This window comes from Lithobates pipiens, unplaced genomic scaffold (genome assembly GCF_037356315.1).
Source record: "Lithobates pipiens isolate NorthernLeopardFrog02 unplaced genomic scaffold, aLitPip1_a1.2 Scaffold_22, whole genome shotgun sequence".
NCBI classification, from domain to species: Eukaryota; Metazoa; Chordata; class Amphibia; order Anura; family Ranidae; genus Lithobates; species Lithobates pipiens.
The window spans coordinates 166,326,494-166,343,208 of NW_027507784.1; the positions used below are offsets into that span (position 1 = coordinate 166,326,494).

At 43.3% G+C, this 16,715-nt stretch overlaps 1 protein-coding gene across 1 annotated transcript in view; it reads right to left on the reverse strand.

Annotated features, from left to right (window-relative positions):
- LOC143924325 (neurobeachin-like protein 1) overlaps positions 1 to 16,715 on the reverse strand; it is a 204,938-nt gene that overhangs the window by 161,220 nt on the left and 27,003 nt on the right. The window contains exons 6-7 of the mRNA XM_077448575.1: positions 11,008 to 11,314; positions 5,215 to 5,321 (exon numbers count right to left, since the gene is read on the reverse strand). Of these exons, the coding sequence (XP_077304701.1) occupies positions 5,215 to 5,321; positions 11,008 to 11,314 (414 nt within the window). The remainder of the gene's footprint in view (positions 1 to 5,214; positions 5,322 to 11,007; positions 11,315 to 16,715) is intronic.

Sequence of the window (16,715 nt, forward strand, 5' to 3'; positions counted from 1 at the left end):
AAACCCCCGTTTACCTATTTAATCTGTACAAATATTGTGTGAACAATCTCAAAACTTTTGGTAAACCCCCTTTATATTTCAATTAAGCACTAAAACCTGCCTACACATTTCATCTTACCACTGTGCCCGCACCCCCCGTATCCCACATCTAACTACCATGTCTACACCCCTGTACCCGCTGCTACTGCACCAACGCACACTTTGGTATTCATCTATTCAACAAATGGGCACCATTTTGCTAGTCTGACATAAAGCAAATCTTTATTTGGTTATCTAATATATTTACAATATGTACATGACTACAAAAAAAGTTATTTGTGCACTCTTTGCAGGCAGCTTTTCCCTGCGTTTTCAGCAGATACAGCAGACTATTCAAATGAATGGGCTGCTGTGTCCGCGCAAATGTGGCCATGGGGAAATTGCACTAGTGGTAACCTAGCCTGAAGGAATTTTAGCAGACTTTGTAGCAGATTCCTACTTTTAATTGCGCTAAAGAATTAGCTGTTTCTTTCACCAGACTGATTCTGAATGTGGGGGAGGAGCTGGTTCATTATAATCAGCTGGTGCGCTCTCAGTATTTTAATGAGAAAAGCTGCAGGGTCAACATCCCTGTAAGAGTATCTAACCCTTGGGAAGTATCTTACAAAAACTGAAATTTCTATTGCAGATGGTGTCTAAAATTTGACTTGTATCTTTGTGCAGACTTCTGGAAAAATAAGTACCGTAAGCAAATCACACAAGCAGGAAATTACAGTGGCTGAAGATTGGAAAAGGTAATTTTTAAAAACTTTAAATAACAAAATAGGCTTGTGTAGCAATTGCATATACTATATTATTTTTAATTTGTTTTATGCTTTTCTAAAACAGTAGAGATACTCTTTAAAGCTGAACTGCAGGTAAACAGCTTAAAGGGCAACTGAATTAATTATGCATAACGGTCTTGCCTGCCAAAGCAAAGTGAAAATGAGCACAGGGAATGTTTTGTAAAAACACTTATAAAAATGAATGCCCATAACCGTGCATACAGTGCCTTGAAAAAGTATTCATACCTCTTGAAATTGTCCACATTTTGTCACGTTACAACCAAAAACGTAAAATGTATTTTGATTGGGATTTTATGTGATAGACTAACTCAAAGTGGCACATAATTGTGCAGTGGAATTAAAATGATAAATGGTTTTCAAAAATGTTTACAAATAAATATCTGAAAAGTGTGGCGTGCATTTGTATTCAGTCCCCTTTACTCTGATACCCCTAACTAAAATCTAGTGGAACCAATTGCCTTCAGAAGTCACCTGATTAGTAAATAGAGTCCACCTGTGTGTAATGTAATCTCAGTATAAATAAAGCTGTTCTGTGAAGCCCTCTGAAGTTTGTTAGAGAACTTTAATGAACAAACAGCACCATGAAGGCCAAGGAACACACCAAACAGGTCAGGGATAAAGTTGTGGAGAAGTTAAAAGCAGGTTAAGTTATAAATAAATATCCCAAGCTTTGGACAGCGCACTGTTCAATCCACCATGCGAAAATGGAAAGAGTATGGCACAACTGTAAACCTACTAAGACATGGTTGGCCACCTAAACTGACAGGCCAGACAAGGAGAGCATTAATCAGAGAAGCAGCCAAGAGGCCCATGGTAACTCCAAGGAGATGCAGAGATCCACAGCTCAGGTGGGAGAATCTGTCCACAGGACAACTATTAGTCACGCACTCCCCAAATCTGACCTTTATGGAAGAGCGGCAAGAAGAAAGCCATTGTTGAAAGAAAGCCATAAGAAATCCTGTTTGCAGTTTGCGAGAAGCCATGTGGGAGACGCAGCAAACACGTGGAAGAAGGTGCTCTGGTCAGAGGAGACCAATATTTTTAATTTTTGGCCTAAAAGCAAAACACTATGTTTGGTGCAAAACTAACATTGCACATCACCCTGAACACACCATCCCCACCGTGAAACATGAAGATGGATGGAGCCAAATACAGGGCAATCGTAGAAGAAAACCTGTTGGTCTGCAAAAGACTTGAGACTGTGGCAGAGGTCCACCTTCCAGCAGGACAACGACCCTAAACATACAGGCAAAGATACAATGGAATGGTTTAGATCAGGGGTCTCAAACTGGTGGCCCTCCAGCTATTACGGAACTACAAGTCCCATGAGGCATTGCAAGGCTGACAGTTACAAGCATGACTCGTGACTTGTAGTTTCGCAACAGCTGGAGGGCCGCCAGTTTGAGACCCCTGGTTTAGATCAAAACATATTCATGTGTTAGAATGGCCCAGCCAAAGTCCTGAACTGAGAATCTGTGGCAAGACTTGAAAATTGCTGTTCACAGATGTTTTCCATCCAATCGGACAGAGTTTGAGACATTTTGCAAAGAAGAATGGGCAAAATTTTCACTTTCTAGATGTGCAAAGCTGGTAGAGACATCCCCCAAAAAACTTGCAGCTGTAATTGCAGCGAAAGGTGGTTCTACAAAGTATTGACGGGGGGGCTGAATACAAATTCACACAAAACTTTTCAGATATTTGTAAAAAAAATTGAAAACCCTTTATCATTTTCCTTTCACTTCACAATTATATGCCACTTCGTGTTGGTCTATCCCCAAAAAAATCCCAATAAAATACATTTACGCTTTTGGTTGCAACTTGACAAAATGTGTAAAATGTCAAGGCACTATAAACTCTTTTGCAATACAAGCCACTATGCCCAGTTTTATGATGCTTTTTCTGCCAGAGGTTCAAGGCATTTTTTCAGCTGCCTAGTGTGCATGGATCCTTAACAGCTATTTAAATTTAATCTCAACGGAATTACATTTAGTTCACTATAGCATATTTCATCATAAACTGTGTTTTTTTTTTTTTAAATAAAATACTTTTTTCATTCCTTGTTACATATGAGAACCACTGATCACTTGCAACCTCTCTCTATCTACATACATGCATTTCAGCAACTTCTGCACATCATTTCTTAAGGCAGGCTTGCTGGTGGTGACAGTGTACCATGCCTGTTCAATGTGCATTGACTATGTGACAAGGGGACAATACAAAAGGACACTTAAATGGCAAAGACAAAAGCATTGTTATCCTTTAACAGGGCTGCACAATGTTCTTTATGATAGAATTGCCAAGGTTTTTCTTACAGGTAAATTTTTCACGTACATCAATTTTTACAGGAGGGAGGGAGCCCAGATCTAATAAACAGACCATGCATTTTATTGCAGTGCCTGCGCTAACAAGTTAACGCTTATATGAGATGTAAGCCATTTAGTTAACTCATAATGTAAAATGTTTATTTGAGAGTAAATTTCGTTTTACCAGAAAAACAATTGCCACATTAGCCATTTTGTAAAAAAGGTTATTAAAAAAAAAAAGACTTATTTCAATATTCAGCTTGCTAGGATTTTCTAAAATTCAGATGTTGTTCACATAAAGATGTAACCACTGCAGCACGAACAAGGTACGTGTACTAAAGCCCTACCCTCGACATGCCTTCTTGTAATCTTGGGACTGAACTACTTCGTACACTGAAAACAGGAAGTAAGCGGGATGCAGGTGTGAAATTCTAACCAAACAGGAGGATATAATTGCAATGTTCCATATATGATTGACATGGAAAGAAGCACCCCTAAAAGGTTTTTCACCAAGTAGGTCAGACTTATATTAAAGTGATAATAAACCCTTGTTTTATTTAAAGCAATTGGTTTCATTTAATTCCAACTTGGCAGCAACTTATGCTCATCTTTCTTTCACTCCCCTGCCAATATATTTGCTCTGGGGAAGAAGCAAAAGCAATGTGTGAGCTCTAAAACCTAGTATACATGGACGAATTTTCAGGGGGCATTGGCCAGTTTGATAGAAACCGGCCGACATAGGCATAATGAGCTTTGGACATCTTTCCCAGAGTTATGGCATGGCGTGGGCTCGGGCCCTGAAGAAACGGCACGAGCAAGCCGTTCCTTCAGTGTACATGTGCCAATGACTTTGGCGGCAGCGTATATAGTAAATATCTCCTAAACGTTGCAGGTTTAGGAGATATTTACAGTACCTACAGGTAAGCCTTACTATAGGCTTACCTGTAGGTACAATTAAAAAGGAAGACTACTTCCTCTTTAATTCATGACTTGAAGATCTAAAGACTCTCCGAGTGCCTGATAAACTAATTGCCAAGCACTAGGAATGTCACATGTGAGGAAGAGGAGACAAAGACATGCCCCTCAAACTCAGAACTACCAATTATTTTTCTTCCCCGTCCAGTGGCCAAAAGGAAGACAGATTGCTACAGGAACCAGAATGGTCAGCTGCTGCTTTGCCCTGCATGGGCAAAGTACATGTTCACTATAATTCTGAGCAATATATCATAAAGCAAATGAGGTCATGTGTCATTAAAAAAGATAACAATATTCTAGTCTCTATTTAAATCAGAGATTCACCATAAAAGGGAAGTTAAAGCGTTTTTAATTCTGCCCCTCCCCTTATTATATTTTGCACTTTTATTTTTTTGAGGAGCAGGCTCTGACCATCAAAGCAATTGAAATGTAAGTTGGTGCCCCCACTCCCCTGCAACGGGTCCATTCACAATGCGAAGTACGACTCGCGCATTCGCAGTGGGAAGCAGGATGTGAAACCACAGGATTACTGGACAGGTAAGTGCCCTTTCACTAAAAGTCAGAAGTTACAGTATTTGTAACTGCTGACTGTTATTATTTTTACTGGCTGAAGCGCTTATACTTTAGGAAAACTAATTTTGGAGAAAATAAAGTTTTGATGGGCCAAGAAAAGCAAAACAATAAACACAACCTCATAATGCTGCTTTCAATGATGGATTAGTCTTCTTAGCATCATGCACTGTAAGTTCCAGGCACTGGTTAAAATGGTTAAGTAATGTAGAAAAGTCAAAGATCTTTCTGTGATCTTAACAGAACTCAAGTTACGAACTGCACATGCATGTTAAATGAAATAGGATGGTATGCTGCAGAGTCTGGGTTTATATTAAAGGACATGCTAACTAGCCTGAGAAACAGAAGTTACTAATTGTCTTTCTAGAAATACTGTAACTAGTACAATGTTTTAGTTTAAACACAAAGGTCACATTCTGTTTAAAAACATAATTTTACTACAATAGTGATGAGAGAAGCTGCAAATAGTTTCCCATGTGGCAATTCACACTTGTGTACATTGACAAAAATACAAAATTAGATTGCTGTCTAAAGCGACTTACCCTACAATTCTGCAGCAATCTGATAAGGTGTTCAAAGCAGTTGCTGTTTAAGAAAATAGTTTGCAGTACCGGCCTGTCTGTACAGTTTAACATATCAGTCATACAGTCTGTGCAGAAAAAAAAAATACAAAATATAATAAAAGTCATTATAATAATCCCAAAATAAGTTCTTAAGAGACAACTCAAAATGCCCAACCTTCCAGTACCACTACTTAAAATGCCCCTACTTATTTTAAGTGTGTCCACTTTTGCAGTCGAATTTGCGAAAACCCCACTATATGGTTGTTAGATGTTACCTTTCACACAGTGTGCCTAAAAAAAATAAAAAAAATTATATTTCTTATCTTTTGGATGTTTTTTCAGAAGGAGGTGTGTCATGGTTGGTTCTTTGAACAATGTTAGAGTGAACCTGTCCCAAGTCTGTTCTCATTAACATACAATGCAAAAAAGGCCAGCCTCTACACCTTCAACTCTTTGTTAGGACAGGGAGTGTTCAAATCTAGTGACAACTGATAATGAAGATCTGCCTACACAATACAGACAGGGTTAATTATGACAAATACAGCCTGCCACCCCCTTATAAACAAAGAACTACCTAGGATTTTTTTTAGTTTATTTTTTTGCAAGAGGGCACAGAATAGATAATCCCAAAAAGTTAAACTGTAATTTTTACTTTATTTTTTTTTTTTTTTTTAGTCTATGCTATGTTAATGGGGATATGTAACAAATATAAAGTAGGTGTTATCCCAGCCTGGCTGCAAAAGTGAAAATACACTTTAACCGCTTTATATCAGAAGCAAGCGGTTATACCAGGATCATGGCTACAGCTGATCCTGTTATTGTCTCTTAGCCCTTGTACATACGGTCGGACATTCCGACAACAAAATCCGTCTGATTTTTTCGGAAACTGGTATTGCATACACACGGTCGGACAAAGTTGTCGGAAAATCTGATCGTTCAGAACGTGATGACGTTCGTTCGTTACGACGGGACTATGTTCAGGCTAGTAGCAAATAGCTTTGGTCTCGTAATTTGATCTGAGTATGCGTGGCACTTTGTCCGATCAGAATTCTCTACAAACGATCGGACAAAGTCTGATTGGATCATGTTGTCGGACAATTTTATATCCAGCTCTCAAACTTTGTTGGTCGGACATTCCGACGCAAAAAGTCAGATGGAGCCCACACACGGTCGGATTATCCGACAAAACGGTCCGATCGGATGTTTTCCGTCTGAATTTCCGACCATGTGTACAAGGGCTTAGACCCCTTTAACACTGAGGCGGTTTTAGGCGTTTTAGGAATAGGCTCGAAATAATGCCAGAAAACCACCTCCCATTCGTTTCAGTGTGTCTTTTCACACTGGGGCGTGGCGCTTGTGGGACGTTATGAAAAGTCTTTGGGGTGGTTTGGGAGCGTTGTATACAGCACTCCCAAAACACCCTGCCCATTTAAATGAAAAGCACTTTAGAAGCGCTGCAATATGGGCGTTTTGACCCCTTCTTTGGGGTTAAAAGGGAGCAGAAGTTTAGCGCTAACGCGGCCGCAGCTCCATCAGGAAGAGTGAGCCTGTAAAGGTGACAGCTGCCCAGTCACAGGCTCACTCTTCCTGATGGAGGCAGCATCCTTCAATGTTTACAGCAGGTTTTCTCAACCAGAGTTTACAGCAGGGTTAGGGGTTCCTTGAGCAATTTCTGCCTCTCAAATAAGTTCCCATTGACACTATTGATCTTTTTTTAGCCATCTGTAAGGGGGTAATCCTTACCAATGATCACAAGCGTTAGGAATATTCTTTCCAATGGCCATCACACTAATGCCTGTGGCCCTCCAGCTGTTGCGGAACTACAAGTCCCATGAGGAATTGCAAGCCACTGACAGTTACAAGCTTGACTCCCGAAGGCAGAGGCATGATGGGAATTGTAGTTTCGTGACAGGAGGGCTGTCATGAGTTGTAGATATTGTCATTTTATCAGGGGTTCCTTGAGACCAGAACATTATTTAGAGGGCTCCTCTTTGTTGAAAAAGCAGAGAAAGGCTGGTTTACAGCCTCAGTGCCGAAGCCTGCTTTAGCACTGTACACACGGTAAATCACCATTTACAGTACTTAAATAAGGCCACACTCCCAGTGACTCTACTGTAGGGTCTGTTAAAGGCAATGTTGTACCTGTAATTTTATTCTGTTACAATTTTTTTTAATGAACAATATAAATCTAGGCTAGGCTCCTGATCTCCAGTCAAGTATGCAAGAAAAGCTTTGTTCCAACATTAACTGGAAAAAAAAAAAGTATTTTCTGTGTGCAATAATAGTAAAAATCTATTTTAAAGCGATAGTAAACCGCAGCCTTTAAAAAAAAAAATCTTCTCTGTAAATGAATGTCATAATGTGCTAGTCTGCATCACATACTAGCACATTTTGAAATGCTTACCTTAGAATGAAGCCCTCCAGCGGTGCGCTGTCACCCATACAGGGCTTCCATCTTCCCCTTCTTCTTCCTTCCGGGTTTGCATGCTCCGGCCATCTAAATGTCCGCGCTGCGATGACAGTCACAGCTGCGGCACAGAGCTCTGGAGATGGCGCAGATATGCTGTCCCTTGATGACATCAGTGTGAATATATCTTAAACAGTGCAAGTTTAGGAGATATTCACAGTACTTACAGGTAAGCCTTATTACAGGGCTCGACAAACCCCAGGCGCCAGGTCGCCAATGCGACCAGAAATCGCGACCTGGCGCCTAAGCTGCCACCAGCCCACTCACTATCGATGCCCCAGACATGCAGCAGCATTAACACTGACTGCCGTCCTCCTCCCTTCTCCACACTCAGCAGCGCCGCGCTGAGTGTGTGAAACTGACACGCAATGGAGAGAGGAGGATCTGTCAGCCCGATGTCGGGGTGGGCGGGACCCGGCCGGGGTGGGGGCGGGACCCAGCAGCTATCAAACACCAGCCAATGGGATCTGGGCGGGCCGCTACGTGTATGTGACCCGCCCCTTTTCTTAAGCAGCCCAATCATTGGCTGGTGTTTGATAGCTGCTGAGTTCCGCCCACCCCGGCCGGTTCCCGCCCACCCTGACATCAGGCTGAAATCTGACATATCCGCCTCTCTGTTACTTGTCAGTTTCACACCCCGGCAGGGTCCCGCCCATTCCGACATTAAGCTCAATTCTGACAGCTCCTCTGTTACATTTCAGTAACAGAGTGCTCTGTGTGAAACCTGCCAGTGCCAACCAGTGCCACCGCCAATCAGTGCCACCTGCCACTGCCAATCAGTGCCACCTGCCACCAATCAGTGCCACCTGCTAGTGCCAACCAGTGCCACCTCCAATCAATACCACCTGAAACCACCAACCAGTGCCACCTGCCACCGCCAATCAGTGCCAGCGCCAACCAGTGCCACCTGCCAGCGCCAACCAGTGCCATCTGCCAGTCAGTGCCACCTGCTAGTGCCAACCAGTGCCTCCGCCAATCAATACCACCTGCCACCACCAACCAGTGCCACCTGCCACCAACCAGTGCCACCGCCAATCAGTGCCACCTACCAGTGCCAGTAACAGAGTGCTCCGTGTGAAACCTGCCAGTGCCAACCAGTGCCACCGCCAATCAGTGCCACCTGCCAGTATCAGTGCCACCTGCCACCGCCAATCAGTGCCACCTGCCACCAATCAGTGCCACATGCTAGTGCCAACCAGTGCCACCTCCAATCAATACCACCTACAACCACCAACCAGTGCCACCTGCCAGCGCCAACCAGTGCCAGCGCCAACCAGTGCCACCTGCCACTGCCAATCAGTGCCACCTGCTAGTGCCAACCAGTGCCACCACCAATCAATAGCACCTGCCACCACCAACCAGTGCCACCTGCCACCAACCAGTGCCACCGCCAATCAGTGCCACCTACCAGTGCCACCTGCCAGTGCCACCGTCAGTCAGTGCCACCTGCCACTGCCAATCAGTGCCACCTGCCACCGCCAATCAGTGCCACCTGCCAGTGCCAACCAGTGCCACCTGCCAGTGCCACCAATCAGTGCCACCTGCCAGCGGCAACCAGTGCCACCTGCCACCGCCAATCAGTGCCACCGCCAATCAGTGCCACCTGCCACCACAAATCAGTGCCACCTGCTAGTGCCAACCAGTGCCATTGCCAATCAATACCACCTGCAACCACCACCCAGTGCCACCTGCCAGTGCCAATCAGTGCCACCCGCCAGTGCCACCGTCAGTCAGTGCCACCTGCCAGTGCTGAGTGTCACCGTCAATCAGTGCCACCTGCCAGTGCCATCTGCCACCGCCAATCAGTGCCACCTGCCACTGCCAATCAGTGCCACCGCCAGCCAGTGCCACCTGCCACCACCTACCAGTGCCACCACCAACCAGTGCCACCTGCCAATGCCAACCAGTGTCACTGCCAATCAGTGCCACCTGCCACTACCAATCAGTGCCACCTGCCAGTGCCACTGCCAATCAGTGCCACCGCCAATCAGTGCCAGTGCCAACTAGTGCCACAGCCAACCAGTGCCACCTGCCAACACCAACCAGTGCCACCGCCAATCAGTGCCATCTGCCAGTGACAACTAGTGCCACCGCCAACCAGGGCCACCTGCCATCACCAACCAGGGCCACCTGCCAGTGCCAATAGTGCCACCTGCCAGTTCCAAACCAGTGTCACCTGCCAGTTCCAACTAGTGTCACCTGCCAATGCCAACCAGTGTCACCTGCCGGTGCCATCTGGCAGTTCCACGTGCCTTCCAGTGGCAACCAGTGCCACCTGCCAGTGCCAGCCAGTTCCATCTGTTGCCAGCCTTACTCTTTCTGGTCAGCCCATACCCCTGATGTAACAGCGTTTCAATGGAGTTATTGACTGGGTGCTCCATTGTGAGTTAGGGATAGGGGGTGAAAATGAGTGGCCTTACCCCCGGAGCTGAAAAAAAAAACTGGCTCCTAACTTTTTTAACTAGCTCCTAAATTCAAAGCAAATTTGTCAAGCCCTGCCTTATTATATAGGCTTACCTGTAGGTACAAGTTAAAAAAAAAAAAAAAGACTTTACTACCACTTTAATACTAATGTAACATTCATCCTGACTGGACTATTAGGGTCCTTTCACACGGGGCAGATCAGTGATGATCCGCCCCGTGGATATCCGCTTGCTCAGCGGGGATCGCCGGAGCGATCTGCTCTGAGCAGGAAGATGACAGGTCCGTCTCTGCACACTGTGCGGGGATGGACCTGTCACAGGTCCGCTCTCCCCTATGGGAGATCGGGTGACGATGGACCGCAGTGTCCGTCGTCATCCGATCCAATCCGATGATGGATGGAAAAATAGCTTTTGGGGTCAGAACGGCTCGGATGTCGGCGGACATGTCACCACTGACATCCGACGCTCCACAGAGCTCTATGAAGCATCCATCCGGGTCCGCCTGAAAAACTGACAGGCGGACCTGAACGGATCGTCCTTGTGAAAGGGGCCTAAATGTAAGTTTTGTTAGAAGATTAATAACAATATTTTCATAGCCAACAAAAAACACATCAGATTCAATGAACCAAACTTTTATCCTGGATGGGGTATTCTGTGGAAGGCGGAGAAAACCTTTGCACTATTATGAAGTATATGTTGTATCACAATATACTGTATGTGCAGCCTAGCTATATACATGTAATTTATTGGGAGCCCATATTTCTTCTTACGCTAATGTACAGTTTAAGTAATTACATTTTAGTTAAATTCATAAAACTTATAGAAAAGAAAACATTGTCTTGAGAAAATAAAAACATCTGTAAACCTGGTGAGTAAACTTACTTAGCATCTTTATTTGTAGTGTGATGAACCTGCTCTCCCATTGTCTGGACCTTCTCAGTCCTGGTAAGGCTGAATGATCAGAATTAAGCAGCTTGAAGTAGTTCTCTAAGATGGTCCCGATTTCCACTTGTCTCTGGTCAGAGCTGCTCACTAGTAGGATGTGTACAACTTCTGTCAGGCACTTAAGGGTTAGCTCTGCTTTACGACTCACTTCATCCGGGTCCCGCTCATCCCATGTGTCACAATCTGCTAATACACGCATCAGAACTTCCATTGTGGCAGGAGAAATGACTTGAAGGGCGTTTCTCTAGAGGAACAAAATAGATCAGATATTCTGATAAATTAGAATTGATATGTGGCCTTTAGTGAAAGTGAATTTGCTATGTATAGCTCTCACTATACATACTAAGTAAATGCCTACAAATAATCATTTTCTCCTGGAGACCATTCAAGTTTTTTCTGTTTACTGATTAGTCTGTGCCTTTTACTTAGCAGTACATTATAATAGTACTTTTCTACTTTTTCCAGTTTACTTGTCCCTTAAGTCTATGTTTTTCTTACACTCCTAACGATTAACTGACCACACTACAATCTATAGAAACATATCCTGTAATAGCTTTCTCTTAGCAGTTGTCAAGGATATAGATTCCTTTTCTTGATATATTAATACTTCAATAAACAGAGAACCTTTAACCACTTCAGCCCCGGAAGAATTTGTCCCCTTCCCGACCAGGCCATTCTTTACAATACGGCACTGCGTCGCTTTAACCTTCATGTGACGCTGTACCCAAACAAAATTGCCATCCTTTTTTGGTACCATTTGATCACGTCTGCATTTTTTTTGTTCTTTTTTTTGCTATAAACAAAAAAAAGTGACAATTTAAAAAAAAAATATTTTTAACTTTTTGTTAAATATCCTCAAAAATAAAAAACTATTTTCTTCATCAGTTTAGGCCGATATATATTCTTCTACATATTTTTGGTAAAAAAAAAAAAAAAAACGCAATAGGCGTATATTGATTGGCGTGTGCAAAAGTTATAGCATCTACAAACTATGGGAAAGATTTATACCCTTTTTATTATTATTATTATTTTTTTACTAGCAATGGCGGTGATCTGCGATTTTTAGCAGTACTGCGACATTGCGGAGGACAGATCGGACACTTTTGGCACATTTTTGGGACCACTGACATTTATAGAGCGATCAGTGCTATAAAATGCACTGATTACTGTATAAATGTCACTGGTAGGGAATGGGTTAACACTAGTGGGCGATCAAGGGGTTAAAAGTGCTCCCTCAGTGTGTGTTCTAACTGTATGGGGATGTGACATATCGCTGTTCCTACTTAGTAGGAGCAGATGATCTGTCTCTCCTCGCCTGACAGAACAGGGATTTGTGCGTTTACACACACAAATCCCCTTTCTGTCTCTCATGCTCGCGATTGGCTGGCGGTCATCGTGACCGCATGCCACGTGCATCAGGTCCCTCGCCGTGCAGCGCATGAGCCTGCTATAACTGTTTAAAGGGCCGACATACAGCTATGGCAATTTGCAGGAGAGAGCCAACCTGCTACAGTATAATGACGGTGTCTGGTCGGCTAGTGGTTCAAGCATTTGTTAACCCAAAGAAATAAATAAAGATCCTGTTCCTATAAAGCATGTTATGAAGCACAGTGCTTGTGCTGTGTAATTTGGCCCCCTGTATCACCTGTAATACCAGGCTGATCCTGCCAGTTTCTACCCTCCCCCTGTACGCTGACCACAATATATCAGGGCTGCTGAGCCGTCAGCTGCAGCCTTCTCTATGTCTCCTGTGTCCTTTCCCTCCTCCTCTCCTTCCCCCCTCTCCTCTCTGCCTATCAGCTTCGTGTCTGCGCCGCCCCCTCCCATCCTGCTGCTCAAGTTACTTTTTTCTACTGTAATGGCCCCCTGTGACAGTCTTTTATAAAAAATAATGCTGTATATACCTTGTATACAGACCGCTGATCTGCGCTCACTGACCTGCCGCCTATCTCCTCCCTCGGCCTGATAGATGCAGCAGGTGGGGCCAACTCTCTCCTCCTCCACCCGGCCCCGCCCGCAGCATCTGTCGGGCTGAGAGAGGAGATAGGTGGCAGGTCAATGAGCGCAGATCAGTGCTCTGTACTCAAGGTGTATACAGCATTATTTTTATAAAGCACAGTCACACGGGGCCATTACAGTAAAAAACTGAGAGGAAAATGTAGAGTTACATTGGTGGGTTAACAACCACTAAATATGTACATGTAATGCATTTATTAAAATATGGTGCAAAAAAAAAAAAAAAAATCTAAAAATCTAAAACTCACATAAAGTACCTTTAAAGGAGATGTATGGGGTTAATAAAAAACAAAACAAAACACATACCCACCTCTATGCTACACCATCCGTTTAATGCTGCAGATGCCCCCTGCCCGCTCTAAGACATAGAACTAAGCAATCACATGACCATTGATTACTCAATTTTTGGTCTTCTTGAAGTGAAGAGAAGTGACTGTCAGCCCTCGTTCACACTGAACACAGCTTTGAAATAGTGTGAGTTCTTCTGAACTGGCTTCGATTCTCAGCTGTGCAATGAGAGCCAGACCCTGGAAGGCAGCTGGGTGGATCCTGACAATATGGTCAGGATCCTTCTAGAGTCTGGAGCGGCTCTGTGTCGTCAGCTGACATCGTGAGGAGAAAAAAAGCCGATCACCGGCTTATGTTCAAGGGACATTGGTCCCAAAGAGCAAGGAGGCACATCTGCCTCCTCCTCTATGCCACCTATCAATGCCCATGAGTGCCACCTATCAATGCCCATAAGTGCCACTTATCAATGCCCACCAGTGGTGCCAATCAGTGCCTCATCAGTGCCACCTCTAGCAGTGCTGACTTTCAGTGTAACCTACCAGTGCCCATCACTGCCACCCATCAGTGCCCATCACTGTGACCTATCAGTGCCCATCACTGCCAGCTATCAGTGCCACCAATTAGTGCCACCTATCAGTGCCACTTCTCAGTGCCCACCAATGCCACCTATCAATGCCCTTCAGTGCCACCTCTGTGTCGCCTATCAGTGCCCACCAGCGCCGCCTATCAGTGTCCACCAATGCCACCCTATTGGTGCCCACCAATGCAGCCCATCAGTGCCCATCAGTGCAGCCTCATCAGCGTACATCAATGAAGGATAAAAATTACCTGTTTGCAAAATTTTATAAAAAAAATATATATTTTTTTTTTTTATTCTGTCTTTTAAAAAAATTTTAACAAAAAATAAAAACCGCAGAGGTGATCAAATACCACTAAAAGAAAGCTCTATTTGTGGGGAAAAAAATTATAAAAATTTCATTTGGGTACAGTGTTGTATGACCACACAATTGTTAAAGTACGACAGCGCTGAAAGCTGAAAATTGGTCTGGACAGGAGGGGGGTTTAAGTGCCCAGTAAGCAAGTAGTTAAAGACTTGCCTTGCTGTCATCCCTTCTGGCTTCAGATCCTGCGTGCTGTTTCTCTACGTTGATCCCTGACTTATGGCTTGGCTGACTATCCATTCCGGTTACTGAACTTTGGCTATGTTTTGACTAAAGCCTCATACACACGATAGGACTTTGTACAAACTTTCCCTTGGATTTTTGTACAAAGGGCGTCGGCCCTGAACTTGTATTGCATACACACGGCAGGACTTTTTCAGCCAACTTTCACCAAACCACGTGGTTTTTTCTGCTCTTTACCACCACCTTTGGTCAACTTCTGTATTGTCGTCTGATCTTTTGCATTGGTTCTGAGCATACCTGTTTGTACTTTGTACAAAAGTCCTATGGTTTTCTGTACACACGATCAGACTTTGCTCCATCTGACTTTTGTTGCCAGAAAGTTTGTCCGTTCGCACAGCCAACAAAAGTCCGATGAAAACCAAAAAAGTTTGTCCGATGGAGCGTACACACGGTCGGATGTTGCTCCAAAACAGCTAATTTGCATGTTTGTTGTCAAAAAGTCTGATCGTGTGTATGGGCCTTTCGTGTGTTCTTTTTACTTTTATTATTAAACAAGTGTGATTTAACTGTACTTCTGTCTCGGTCTGATTTCATGGTTTCTGACACTTTACAATCCCTTTAAGTATAAACAAAAGTCATAGCCACTGACCAACCCCTCCAGCTAATACACATTTTGGAGGGAAGTGGGGAACAGTAAGAATGTATTATTTTATTTTATTATTATTAGCAGGTTATTTGTGACTCTGACACCAGAGGGAAATTTTCCCTCACTCCGTCTCTGTGATGCCCATACAAGAAGATGTATCACTGAGACAGAAAGGCACAGACAACAATAAAAACATTGCTTATGTCCCTGTTTCCAATTGCTTCTGATAGGAATGAAATATACTCAATAGGGACACAGACAACAATGAAACCTATAGAGCCTCTAATCAGCCTTCCCCACCATCCCAATCTAGAAAAAGTCTTGGGTTAGGGTTATGCTTTATATTGTTGCATTGCTATTAAAAAAATCAATGTATGTCACCTTTAGGCAAACAATGTAAGGTCAAAACAGGTAGAGAACATTTTTTCTGGAAATTGAAAACACTTTCAAGGACACACCTAAAGGAACTGATTTCGTAAATGGTAGTAGTTGAATTTTAACTCCAATTTCTAGCACTGTCACGTCATAATGATTTGTCAACAGTACACATGATTCGTACAAAGATTATTTCATTTTTACTCTTATGAAGCACAGGAATTCGGCGAACACAAAGGCATATTTATAAAGCAGTGAATGTGACCTTCACCAAACATTCAATGTTGGTGAATGATTTGTGAATGTTAGATCACTATTGGAGGTAACCTGATGACACACATAAATAGTTATCTAGTATTTAAAGTGGCTCTACAACAAACAAAAAAAAACACATGGTGACAGGTGGAATGTGCTTGCTATTTTTATGCACTTTTATTTATTTTTTGGGGATCTACAACCAGAAAAAGCAAAACCTGTCAAATAATTCAAAAAGTGCAAAGAGGTATCTAAACATAGAAAAGTGAGGGCAGTATAAGTATATACTTTATGTCTGAGCGTAGATCTATTGTCCTATGTATAAATTCACTTTTTGTCGACTGACTCATTACCCCTGATTGTAGTCTGTTCCAAGCATCAACTACTCCAGTTAAAAAATACTTTTAAAACAAAGTACAGATAACATTCTTTATTATTGCTCTAACATTATAAAAATATGGAGCTAAAGACATACCAAGTGTACCACATCAACCTCCAAGAATGAGTGAAATAAAAGAGGGGGGGGGGGGGCTTCTAGGTTGGTTAATGTGGTTTCAAAGCTTAAAGTGGATGCAATCCCACTCTCATCCTTTCTAAATTACTGCCATAGTGGTTATCTATAAGGATATACATGACTCCTTCATGTCCTGTCAAATGTCTCCCCTCTGTCTGTTATGAGACCCGAAAAACTGCAGATTCTGTGGGTGGGTTTGTTGTCCAGAGCTCGGTGGGTGGAGTCGTGATGTCAGTAGACTCCCTGCCAACCTCTACACTCCTCTTGGCCAGGCATTGATATTTCTTACACTGAACTTCTGCTGGTCTTGTGGATTATGCCCCATGATCACTAACATCCAGTCAAAACCCAGGAAAGTCACCACATGACTTCAGAATGCCCAATCATGCTGAGGTGTGATGCAGCCAATCCTGGGAGAGCTGGGGAT